General features: G+C 42.4%; 1 protein-coding gene across 1 annotated transcript in view; it reads left to right on the plus strand.

The window, feature by feature from the left end:
- Nucleotides 1-13,126, plus strand: part of SPTBN5 (spectrin beta, non-erythrocytic 5) — a 99,195-nt gene that overhangs the window by 44,679 nt on the left and 41,390 nt on the right. Inside the window, exons 34-35 of the mRNA XM_056344847.1 lie at nucleotides 10,534-10,638; nucleotides 11,635-11,820. Of these exons, the coding sequence (XP_056200822.1) occupies nucleotides 10,534-10,638; nucleotides 11,635-11,820 (291 nt within the window). The remainder of the gene's footprint in view (nucleotides 1-10,533; nucleotides 10,639-11,634; nucleotides 11,821-13,126) is intronic.

Raw genomic sequence — 13,126 nt, forward strand, 5'->3', positions numbered from 1 at the left:
CATTGCCATATGCTCTGAGGTAGACTGCTACAGAAGGGGTGGGTGTTCATTACAGACTGGGGAAATGCTCTTGGTAGGATCAGTTACAGTGCCTGCCTCCTACCACAAGTTTCTTCAACCAAAGCAAAGCCTAGATTGAAGACTGTGACCCTGAGGATCATGAAGGGCAGTTCTATTATCAAGAGTCTTTCTTTCATAGGATTTTCTCTGTGGACTTCCAAGGAGCCTGGTACTCACAGTGAGAACTGAGTTCAGGAGGTGGAACAGTAAAGCATGGATACTTGGCTGTCCCTCCCAGCACCCCTTCACAGAGATATTTTACCGTCAGGGAGAATGACAAGAAAATAAGGAGAGGGGAATGATGACAAGTTGGTCTCATCCGTGCAGGTATAGAGAATGAGGGAGGCATGCATACGCTCTCATGTTCCCTCCACCACCCTCTGCCTCTGAATTATTTTTTTTTTAAAAAAAAGAACACTTACGTTGAAAAGAATCCTCTGGCTACGGAAGGAAGATTCATAAACTTTTTGTTTCTCTTTTTGCTTATATTTAATCCTCAGAAGATTACCACTGATTGAAGAACTGTTCCTTTTGTGAGAGGTCTGTACATGTAAAGAATTGCAGTTGCATGCTCTCAGAGTTACTGTTATAAAAAAGTAGGTCTTAGTGGTGTTGCCATATAGACAAATGTCCCTGATACTGCAGTTGGTGGCCATGTATCTACCTACAATACATGAAGGAATTACAGAATGCCATGGATTTCTAAATTATCAGAGTCAGCCATATGTTTCCTTCTTCACTGACAATAGTCCCTACCATCACCAAGGTACCACAGTGCCTAGAAGAGACTGTTATGGATTAGTGCTGAAATTTAACCCAGGAAATATGCAAGTGCTGTTAGATGGGAAGAAAAGATGCTGAGTTTGTTCATATCCAAGGATGCAAGCAAACAGATCCTCAGTGAGCTGTGAGCATTCAGGATGAGTTTCAACTTCCACTACTCTGGATGCACCAGTTAGGCCGATACTGTGAACAGCTTTCCTTTCATGAGCGACTAGCTTTCTTCCATCATAGTGACTCATTCCTGAGTTGTCCATTCTTGTCATCTTGCTTTTAACCCACAGCTGACACTTCAGCAAAAGTGCTTTCACCAATACTCTTTAGCTCTCAGGCAAGCCAATGTTCCTAGGTAGCTGCCTTTTCTTCGTGGTATGTCTCAGCTATACTTCATATTCCATTGCTACCTGTGCATTTTAAATCATATTTTGCTGTCTTTAAGTTAGTTTTACTGATTTGAGACCTGGCAATGCTGATGAGCACCTCAGTGTCGAGAGCAATGTCAGTCCACAGTGAGTATAAATACAGTGATGCAGGTTTAGGCTGTTATGCTGCTGAGACGACAGAGGTATATGTGTTTACATACAAAATAAGCTGTGTTTGAAGAATTTATGGGATGAAATCAACAAAGAAGGCAAATCATTGCAAGAGGTGGCTCATTTGCTGCTGTTCACAGAAGAACAGGAAGGAATTTACCTTCTGCCTTAATACGTAGTGCGTCAGCCTGGCCCTGAATAGAAACGGTACCACAATTCTGATTCCTCTATGGCTGGAATTCCTGTATTCCCAGACTATCCCCCCACTGCTTTTCTTCTCTCATCTCTAAGTGTGGTCATTCTTCAAGTGAGTCACTCCTGTGCTGCTAGACTCCCATCTGAATGAGAGAGAAATAGCAAGAACTGCAGAGCTGTCTTTTGCAGCTGCCACCGTCTGCCTTGTGGATCGCTATATACAGTTTGGCAATGAACTTAGTTCATTGCTTCACTTAGTTCCTTAGCCACTATTTGTATTTTACTTCTCTGCAGTTGAAAAAAAATTGGAAGAGGAATGTATTCCTTTTGGATGCAGCTTTACTACTACTATATGGAATTAAAATGTGGCTGCATAGTGATGCAGACTCTGGTCCCTAGGGAGACAGGCAGGATGGTAGGAAAGCAGTCCTTTCAAATGCGTTTTCAAAAAGTATTCAGCCAAGGCATCACTTGAAGACTATCGGACTACTTTCCCAATGGGAATTTTGTCATTTAGTGCTTTCAGAAAGGACAAAAGCAAGCACACATGCAAAAAGGATTCCTGTCAGGAAACAAGTATAAATCTCTCCACCCCTTATGTTTCATCTGACTTTTGTGTTTGAGGTAAAGCTCAGTCATGTGCATTTTACTTTGCACATCTGCAAAATAAGTGTGTGAGAAGGCAGCTTCTGCCACCCCATAATTTTTTTGATCCTGTTTTCCCAGTACTTCATATGCTTTAGAACAAGTCTTTCCCCCAGCGGCAAGGAAGAGGGGAAGGAAGAAGGCCATAGAGGAATGTTTTAGAGCTAAGAACTACTACTGAGAACTGCTTTCTCATTCGCTGTCGATGCCAGTGTTACAGGTTTGACTTTATGCCAGCAACTTATATTACATCCAGGTTACTTAAACCTTAGAAGGTTTTCTGCAATATTTAGTCTAGGATTGTTCTATGCTAAAGAAAATAGAGCACATGTGGACAAAATTAGGCAAACATCTATCTCTCTATTTTTTTTTTATTATTACAAATTCGGTTGTGCCAGTGCATGGAACTCTTACAGGAAACTCTCCTAAGGCCTGGAAACTCAGATCTTGCCATTTGGAGTGCAGACAAGCAACAGCTGAAAAAGAGAAAGAAGCAAAAAAATCATTTTTGCTTTGAGCAGAAGCAGTGTCCAGTACACTCTGCTCTGTTCTAATCTTTTTACAGCAGCAGATGCATTGCTCAGGTTAGCTGCTTTCCTTTTTTTCGCAGATGAAATAACAGTGAGTTCGCAGGCTGTCTCTGGCAGGCGTTTTTGGCTCCCTCCTACTCTGTCTGCAGTCTCACTGTCAGAACACTCAGGGAGCAGAGCCTTATGCTCTGTAATTTATCTTTCTGCTTATCCCACACTCGTATCACTTTGCAGACCTGACAGGCAATGGTAGCAGTATTGGAAGAGCTGTGCATTTTTATTTTGAATGTGGATTTTCTTAGTTTGTAATTTTTTTTTCTGGTGAAGGTGTATTCATCTCTCATTCCTTTGCTTCAGAGGAAGAATGGAAATTTACAGTGCCAAAGGAAAAAGGATTAGGAGTTGGTTTTAAAAACAGGGGGAAAGGCAAGTTCCTGTGGCTTTGATTTTTGCATCGTTTAGGACTAAGCTTCAGAATGTCATGCAGGGACCATCGCTGCAATCTTTCATCTGCAACCTATATCTCCACTGTGGAAGTGATGCTGTCTTCCAGCAGAATGACCCCACCTCCTCCTTTTGAATCTGTTGTGCGGGACAGGCCTTTTCAAAAGGTGCCAGCATCAGCATGGCATCCTCCCACCGGTCAGGCAGTTGCTGCAGGAAATGCCAGCTCACCACCAAGCAGTGTGTCTTCTGAAGCTTACTGTTCAAGGTTAGATGTCATCCTGGCACACACAGACCGGAGGAAAGGTTTTGGGATCACTAGTCGCTGTGTCAGTCCTTCTGATGAGGCATCCAGGTGTTCCAGCCCTCCCAGGGACCCCCGGGGACGTGGATATGAGGTTTCTGGCATTCGGTCAACATCTGCATCTTACAAGCAATATTCAAAAAGAGAAAAAAGTGTTCATCATATTTCTCCCGAAAAAAACAGTCCCTTGAAGCTTGCTGTATCTTTGCCCTCTGATGTCCTTTCCTGCAAAGCTCCACCAAGCTGGACATCACAGCTGGACGTTGATCTGTCTGCTGTTCCAGCTGTTTCTACACTTGGCAGCAAAAATCTGCATGCATCCCTGGAACCTTGCAATTCTCTCCCACCCCAACAAGGCTGTAGCCAGTGCAGTGTCCAAATGCCAGACCTCCATGCTTCAATGAAGCTTTACATTTCAACTTGCAGCTTGACGATAAAGCCTTTTCAAGCAGATTCCCCTGGAGGCAGTCATGCTCATTCAGGCCTGCTCATGCCGCAGTTAGAGAAGGTGCCTGAAACTCCAGCCGGTCTTCCAACAGGATCCCAGAAACCAAAACAAGACTTCCCTTCAGGTGGGTCTCCAGCCCTTCAAATCACCAGATTTCATGTGACTTCCTCTAAGTATCCTGGCCTTCCCCAGCAGACTGTCTCCAGAGATGTATGTTTGTCCCCAGCTGTGCTGACTGGAAGAGAAGATACAGCTAGTGGGAATGAGGTCACGAGCAAGGATTTAAATCCAGAGCTGATTGTCTTTCAGAACCACCCTTCATCTAGGCCAGAGTTCAGGAGGACTCCATGTGATGGTCTAACACCTGCTCACCATAAGGTTTCCAAAATCACCCTGATACTTGCCACCCCTTGGACTGCTATGCCTATCCATGTGGTAAGAGAATTTAGAAGAAGCCCAAGTCCAACAGCCTTTATCAAAACGCATGGTTCAGATATAGCTGGTCCACCTTTTCACCCTGTGGAGATGGGGGCCGGCCTCTCTCTATCAATGAATCCAGTTTGCTGCTCAGGATTACTTTCTAGCCATTGGGCAAGATCTGGTTTGAGACCTTCCCAGGAAACATGCACTCTGGAGAGCTTATGCCCTGAGAACCTTTTGACAAACATACCAGCTCACACCACGTCTTCAACTTCCAAACACACAGAGAGCACGTGGTGTCCATCTATCGCTGTTAATATTGCATCCTTTGGATCTGGGAGGAAAGCGGTGAAGATTTCCATTCCATTCTAGGAACGTTTGCAAACAGAAGTATTAAGTTCTGTTAATGAAGCCATGTGGATTTCTTTTTGTATGCTTCCTACCATGTTCCCACTCCTGAGAGATGATGTTTGAGACAATCAGAAAGCTGCTTGCATTCTGCTGTCACCGAGACTGGAGCTACAGCTTAATGCATTCGAAATGAAGCTGAGCACTCTGATCTGCTCAAGCACTTAACAAATGTTTCATTTTAACCATTAGAGTACTATTGTCAACATGACATGTTCAGTGCTATGCATGTGCTTACAGAGCTTGCATAATTGGGTCATAGTGTTCAGCACTGTGAAGGTTCAAGATTTCAGAGCCAGGAACTGGTTTTCTTCTCTGCTAGTCAGTCTGGGACCTGGGACAAATCCTCAGTGTAGTTTTTCTTTGTTTTTTCTGTTTCACTGTTTTAATTTTCTTACTTGCAGATTATGCTGTATTTCTTTCTAGACAGTTAATTCCTGGTTTTGTAACTTTTAAAAGTAATACTTCTTTTCAAAACCCAAAATATTTAAGTGTGTAAGAAGATGTCACTTCACACACACATACCCCACCCCCCTTAAAAAAAGAGAGGTACCACCCTTTCCTGAGGGAAATGAAAGGAATTTAGTCTCCACAGCATCTCAAGTCTGGATACTGCAGCTAAGTTTCTAGCAGTGAAGCTATGGGGAGTTTAAGAGGAAGTTAGTCTGCCTTCAGACAAATGTTTCATAAGTAATTATTTCACTGATGATGTTTTGTGGGCATAGGATTCTAGTCTGACACCTACTACTTAGAGGATAGAGGTTGAGGTTGTGAATTTTGAAGGAGGAGGAGATAGGTGGGAGTAAGGGATTGGAGCAGTTATGAGAAAACGAGTGCTGACTTCTGTCTGTATTTTTCCCATGTACATTTCCAATATCGGATAATTATGCCAATGAGAGAGTATGCAGTGGGAGGGGGGAAGGAAATTTTAAATACTTTTAACATTAGAACTTTGCATCTAGATTGTGAGGCCAGAGGCCAATAATACAGTGATGTCACTATGATAGAAGAGGTGTATGTATTTGTTAGCATGATAGCTTGTTATAACTTTTATTCAAATGAAGCGTAGTACAACATATTTGTGAACCATATATAATCATGGTATGAAGTGCGTTTATTTACTTTGCTAAAAATTTTTTTCATTAATTCTTTTTTGTATTTTCATTCATCAGAAGTAAATCAAATCAAACCTTGTTGTTATCTACCTGGCAGAGAGTTTGGACTTGATTACATGCTTTAATTGAAGTCATTTAAAACGGGGAGTAAATCTGGCTTTTAGTACATGCTTAGAGCTGAAAGATTTTCAGTGGAGTTCCAGCAATCTCAGCAGCAAGTCAAGGGCAGGCAGTGAGGGGCAAAACCTGTGGAGCTTGTTATACTGTGAAGAACAGAAGCAGGAGAAGGGAGTGAATTTGCACAAATACTTAAAATAGTTTTTCTTCTAGAGAAATAAAAATGACACTTCTTGGAAGGCAAGTTTCCCTTAGGGCTGTGTCAGCTCCTAGTGTATATAAATGTGAAGTTGCAGCATCCAGAGAGCATAGTTACCCTAATGACTAAAATGTTTTATTCAGTTTTTCTCCAACAGTTAGAGCTGGCCTGTTCTGTCACATGAAGTGTGTATGTAGTACTGTTTTATTTAAAGTGAACTTTTTTTTGCATTTAATTCTGCATTAGCTTGTATGTAAGAAGTCTTATGATAGCGTGGCTAAATTTATGCAATGAGCTCAGAAATGGTGAAGAACTGCAGTTAAGTAGGGTTAAAACCTCTGCTTCTGTGCTTTGCACTGTTAACAACTTTGCTATTTGTTTCATGCTTCATCTCAAATCTCAGAAAGGGCCAAGTTCATTTTGTGGTTTTAACCATCTTTGCAAGTCTTCACTTAAAAATGAGCCCATTATGTAGCCAGTGGTGAAGTCTTTGGTGTTTTTTGTGGCTGAACATTACATTCCTGATGATGGGCCATGATTCATAACAGAAACAGACTTGAAAGAAAGTTTATACCTGCTGTGTGCCTGGTATGTTACCTGAGGAGAGCTATGCAGTGTTTTGTATGTGAAATCAACACATCTCATTCAAAGCAGGAGTTTGGGGACCTGTCTAAAAATATGCCAAAAAGTGATGTAGTTGACCACAGGCCAGCGTTGCGGCATGGGAGCCAGTTTCCATTCTGCTTTCAGATTGGTATAACAAATGCTTAAATGAAAAAAATGTTGCAGTTCTGATTCTAGCAATTGCTCTCGTAAGATTTGTATTCAAAAGACGAATGGAAAGTTTTCACCTCACCAGCTCTCCAAGAAGCACTGTTAGTACTGCTGGGGCTGCTCTCTTCTAAGCGCACTGCTGTCGCCTCTCCTGTAACTTAGGCAGCCGGTTTTCTTGTGCACCAGTTTTCTTTCTCAGTATTAAAACCTGGGTACCCAAGAGCATTTGCCCAGGCTTCTACTTGGAGAACCTGGTCCAAGTCTTTTGGAACTCAGGAGGACTTTTTCCCACTGCTGTAACAGCTAAAGGAATGGGGCTTTGAACGCTTGGTGTTACTTGTGTGCAGTGATTTTCAGTGGGAGCAAGGCACTGAGAACTCCAGTGGCAGCTGCTTATGACTCACCGTCCCACACGCCCGCTCTCAGATGTCTCTCTTCTCTTTTCCAAAGAAAGTAACCGTCTTTACCAGTAGATATCCATTGCCTTTTTCTTCCACCACAGATATATGAGCAGAGAAACTAATGGCTGAGCATTTCAGGTATCAGAGTTTGCAGTTTCACTGCTAACAGTTGCTAAATAAAGGTTGAGGAGTAACATGTGGAAAATTACAGGAATTTTCTGCTTCCTCAGGTGAATCTTCTTTGACCAAAATTGGCAGATAATCCACAAAATATCACAGAGAAGCCACAGTGCTTTTAAAGCAGTGTTTAAAACACCAGAATAGACAAGCAGTATGTGACTGTACATTTGTGTACCCCAAACAGGAGTGAGTTAAATCTAGCCAATAACGTTTTATTTCCGTGATAGTAACAGCAGTGTAAGTATGGATGGTAATTATAGGTGGTTTAACAGAGCATCACAGTAGGCAGATCTGGAATACACACGTGTAGAGATCTTCCTCCACAAGAGCAAATTAAAACCAAACAAACTGTCATAATTTCACACACTTGATGAATAGGACAGATGAAAGGATTAAAGTTTGAATGACACAGTATTTGTCTTCGGGTGGGGGTCGTATTTAACATGCATAACAGAGGCATTAATGTTAATGTATTTCTTTAGGCATCCTGGTGATTAATGTAATGGGCCAGACTTATTAAAACTTAGGTCTGTTGTACAGTGGCCTTCCCCTCTTCTTGACAGCGATTACCGTGTTGGGATTTATTCACCTTTCTTCTGATAATCGGCATAGGTTATTAAAAAGCAGTTTGAACATCTGGCCTGGGCATGATATTCTTCTGTGCATTTTTCTGTATATGCAAAATATTCCTCTCATTAAGTCCCCAAAATGAACGAGAAAGTCAGGCCAGGTCTGCCTGTCAGTCCCCTTAGTCACAGCTGCCAAGGAGGACCGGCTGGCAGCAGCAGTAACAAGGTCCATCAACAGCTGGAGATCAAGGTGGTGGAGCGAGGTAATGACTGAAATCTGGCTTCTGTCCAGGAGGACCAGGGCAGGCTCAGACCTCCCCTCAGCGCAGCTCAGGAAGGCTGGCCAGGGCTGAGCCTTGGGGGACCCCTGGGAGGGCCATCTGGGGGATGCTCAGGGCCACCACAGCCTTTTGGTGCACTCAGACCCCAACCCGTAGGTGTGGATTCCCCTGCACACAACATGCGCCTGGGAAACTTCTTCAGAAGATACTCTGTGGGGTTAGACAGTCATCAAGTGCTTCTGTGCCGACAGCGAGCACCGTTACTGGTTTTCTAAAGCAGCTGCCAGAGAGTATCTTTTCTGTCCTATAAAAAACAGCCTGTAAGATTGCTGTGGAACAGCAATGTTTTGCAAAGCAAGAGAGATCTCTTTAGACGTTTTTTTTCCTGTGCATGTCTGTGGTTTTAAGGCACAAATTAACTTAGGTTCTTCACCAGCCATCTTCTGAAACTATTAGCGGTTGTGTTGGTTCACTGATTCTACTCGGTTTCTTTCTTGCCTCTTAATTCTTTCGCACTGTATTACTGGTCTCAAATTCTTCTTCCATCTCTGCTAATTGTACTTTACCCAGGTAGAGTTGCTGGCTAGAATTTCTCAATCTTATCCAAATACCTAGGATTCCGTGAGCTCACAGAATGGATTACACAGTGCTATATCCCAGCTGATAAACACAGTCCCTCATAGCAGCCTGAGCTTCAAAAGTCTTTCCAGTCATACTTACTCCCCTGTGAACCTTGTCCACAGGTAATTTTTGCTCATGTCCCATCACAGCCTCTGATTAGGGTTTTTTTGTCCTGCTGTCATCTTGTCATTCAATAAAGGAAGAACCTGCAGGCAACTAAATCCACTGGAAAAGAATAAATTCCTACTGGCTTGCAGAAAAGCTTATTTTTTTGTTAATAGGTAACTACATTGTTTGTTCTTTTGCATTTGACAAAACTGAAGGTAGGAGAAGGCATGGCAGAAATAATTGGGAGGCCAGTTTTGTTAACAGTAGAAAAGAGTCAAGAAACACAGGTGTGCCTCAGAAGTGTGTGAATTAGTTAGAAAAGGTTCTCACAGTGTCAAAAGTGAATAGTGCAGAGGTCAGTTTCCTTAAAATTGCATTTGTTATTTTAAAGTAAGGTCTCTCTGTGTCAGAAATGACAGGACAGACAGTAAATAAAATGAATGCAGGCAAGTTGGAAAGATGGCCTGGAAAAATAACAGATGTAGTGCACTTGGTGCAGGTGCAAGCTGTGACGTTTTTCAGAAATAACCAGCTGCATAAAGATATAATGGGGACCAGTTGGTCTGATAGCAGTTCTTCTGAGAAGTTTATGGAAGCTTACAGTAGATTGCAAGGTGAACTTGGTTCGTGGTATTGTGTACAAGTTAAAACACCATGCACAGATACACGCAGAAGATTACAGCTTGAAAGGCACACGTAAGCTCTCTGCTGTCTTCACTACCTTCACTCAGACAGCCTTGTTGCTGATTGCCACTTATGGCATCAAGTATTAGGAAACTCATTTCAAAATAAGTGGAAATGAAGAGAATCTGGAGGAGAGCAGTAAAAATAATCCAGAGTCAAGAAGACACAGCCCTTGTGGAATGTTTGATCAGATCGTGGTAGTTTTAGCCTAGATTTAGTAATTATCTCCTTAGTGTGAAAAGGGCAGTATATGATGAGGTGAAGTGGTAGCAATGCATTTTCAGGCTAGGTATTTGTATTTCAGGCTAACAGTAAAAGTACAGGAATAAATTGCCCATGGAGGCTGCAAAGTCTCTGTTATTGGAAGCCTTCTAAGAAGGAATCATACAGACATCTGTCAGACATGACAGTGTTAATCTAACTTTGGATTACAAGGATGGCTTAGACCTCTGGAATTCACTGCCAGCCTTGTGACTCAGCGATTGCGACAAGCAGCGATCGGTCACTTTCCTTAGCTGGAACTGTTAGTGCTTCTCTTTCTTGCTCAAGACCATGGGACTCTACTATTTGATCTTCAGTTTCAGTTGCCTCCTGTTCCTTTTCTTTTCCCTCTCAAGTGTACCCTCAGCTGTGGAGTTAATACCTCTTCTCACATTTATGCATCAGGTTTATATGATAATTAATCCACCTTAAAAATATCACACTTTTTTTTTATAGATTTATTTGAAAAGCAGTGGCCTCGGAAGCTCTGTAGATGAAGTAGAACAGCTGATAAGGAAACATGAGGCTTTTGAGAAGCTTCTGGCATCACAGGATGAGAAGGTATGAAAATCAACAGCAAATATTCTACCAACCCATGAGCTAGAATTATTTTCATTTTTTTAAACATGGCAACACAATAAATTGCTGACAGGTGCAATATGCCTGATATGATTGAACCAAAGAGAAAATGGGGAGGCTCAGGGAAATAAGAGGCAGAGCAGTGGAGAACAACTGTTAAACACTCCATGCCCAAGTCCTGCTTGTATTGCCTTGCAGTAGACAGGAAAACTGTTTAGCAACTTGAATAATGGCACTTACCAGAAGAAATGTTTGAAACAGGCCAATATTGTGTGTTACGAATGTCAGAAGTTCCTGCTTTTTTCATTTAAAAAAAAAAAAAAAAAGAAATCAGTGGCTTTTAAAGCCAGTAAAATACAATAGGTCAGAGAGGATTACTTGTCTAATTATTTAAATGTACGTTTGGTATACCACGTCTGTACCAAATTGGCTAGCTTCTTTGCACCTTTGGAATAGATGTTGAATTGCTCACCCACATGTAAAGGAATCTGCCTGGCTGGTGGCCACTGCTGTAATTCATCCAGGGTATGGCTAAACTCAGGCCTGGGGCTGTGCCTGGGTTTCCCAGAAGTAATGAGCTCCCAGAACCTCTGCCAGCTCCCTGCCAGGATGATTGCTCATGTTGAGAGCTACCTTCCAACACCTGGTTTCCACAAAGCAATAAAACCTGAGCACTCATGGGTGTCAGGCTTGCTCCATGATGCCTTGCACTGGATGAATGGTGGCATAGGGACTCCTGGAGCTGCAGTTTTAATTCATTTAAGTAGCCAGGGTTCACTGCAGAGACCAATGACAAGGATGTCATAGGTGTAACATAGTACATGGTGAGGATGGGGGAATGCTGGTTAACTTGTCCCTGCTACTCTTGGTTCATTCAAAAAAAAAAAAGACTTTTTATGTATGGAAAGGAGCCTGCTTTTTGTTTCTTTCATGCCACTTGGAACCATAGAAGTAATTTCAGATTTGTTGCCTCCTCAGATGATGTCTCTTCAAGAACAGGCAAGCAGGCTAGAAAAGGCTGGTGAGCTGGAAGGGCTAAAATTCCAGCACAAACTGAATGCCATTCATGAGAGAAAGCATCAGATCAAGGATCTATCCCAGAGTAGGAGGGAGAAGCTGCAGACTGCCCTTCTTCTGGCACTTTTCTACCAGAACTTGGAAGAGGTAAGAGGGTTTTAGACTGGGATGGGGGTGAAAGGCAGAGGAGCTGCCTGCCTCTGTTGGATGAATTGCTTACCCTTGCCAGAGATTTGAAGGATTGATAATCTACTCTGGTATGGCCACTCCTGCCACGCTCACACAAAGGGTGCTCCGATGCCGTTGCTGTTACTATACCGTAGTTGTGGCATTGTGCCTATTACAGCTGCTTTACATGTCAGGAGCTCTGCTAAAATCAAGCTACTGAAAGCAAAACTTCCATGTTTCCTTTGGTGGGAAAGAAAAGATACTTCAAATCAGGGTGAGTGCATGGGTCTCTGCAGAATATGTTTGTCTCCTGTTCTGGCTTCAGTCCTGTAACTGAACAGCTCTGCTCCTGGCACTGCTGTTGGAAGGACATACTAGGTCAGTCTTTCAAAGGGCAGGACAATGTGTGTGACTGAAAAATGTACTAGCGTCCAGTGTGCTGGCATAAATAAGAGCACACAGGCCCAGAGGGGACATTTGTAAACACTCTTGCTGGTCTAGTATGCACCCCTTCTGCTGTTGCATCCCATGGCACATCATCCATGGTTTAAAGAAAAATTACAAGTGCTTGTCACCTCCTACCCTGTGAAAAAAGATGTGTCCTGACACAGATCAGATTATGATTGTCACCAAAGGAGAATGAATGTTTGTAACACAGCTGCTGCTGGCAACCAATTCTTTAAATATATTTTTTAAGAAGAATAATAATCTAAGGTATAAATGGCTGCTAAAATTCCATTTACAGCACAATATATTTGGAATTTCCTCCCTCCCAAAAATAGTCAGACATTTACCCTCTCCTTTGGTTACACTAAAGGGCCAGAGCAGCACACTGTTGTTTTTATTTTTAAACAAACTTTATCAAGAATTATTTACAGTGCCAAATACTAGCTTGTAGCATTTGGCTATACTTTTCCTATCACATGAACCAATTTGCCAGTAATGGCTAGTTCCACCTTGTGGACTAGCAGAGGGGAATGGATGGTGCATTGCACACTGCTAATATTTTCAAAAGCACAATGTGCTTCTGATGGAAAAGTCACAGAACTGCCAATATCCTCTCTGGAGAAACTGCCAATGCCCTCCTAGAGGTAGAATCAACCCATTAAGTAGCAATACTTCCGCATTTCTTCCCATTGCTCTGGAATTGTCAAATCAGTGCTTAGGCTGTGGTCCCCCTTCATTCTTGAATCACACACTTATAGCAGAGGATCTGGCCCTGTATAGTGAGGAACATTTCCCTTTTCTCATCCACTTTCTCCACATAAATTCAGCCAAGAGTTCG

This window comes from Falco biarmicus, chromosome 7, assembly GCF_023638135.1.
Source record: "Falco biarmicus isolate bFalBia1 chromosome 7, bFalBia1.pri, whole genome shotgun sequence".
In the NCBI taxonomy this organism is placed as follows: domain Eukaryota; kingdom Metazoa; phylum Chordata; class Aves; order Falconiformes; family Falconidae; genus Falco; species Falco biarmicus.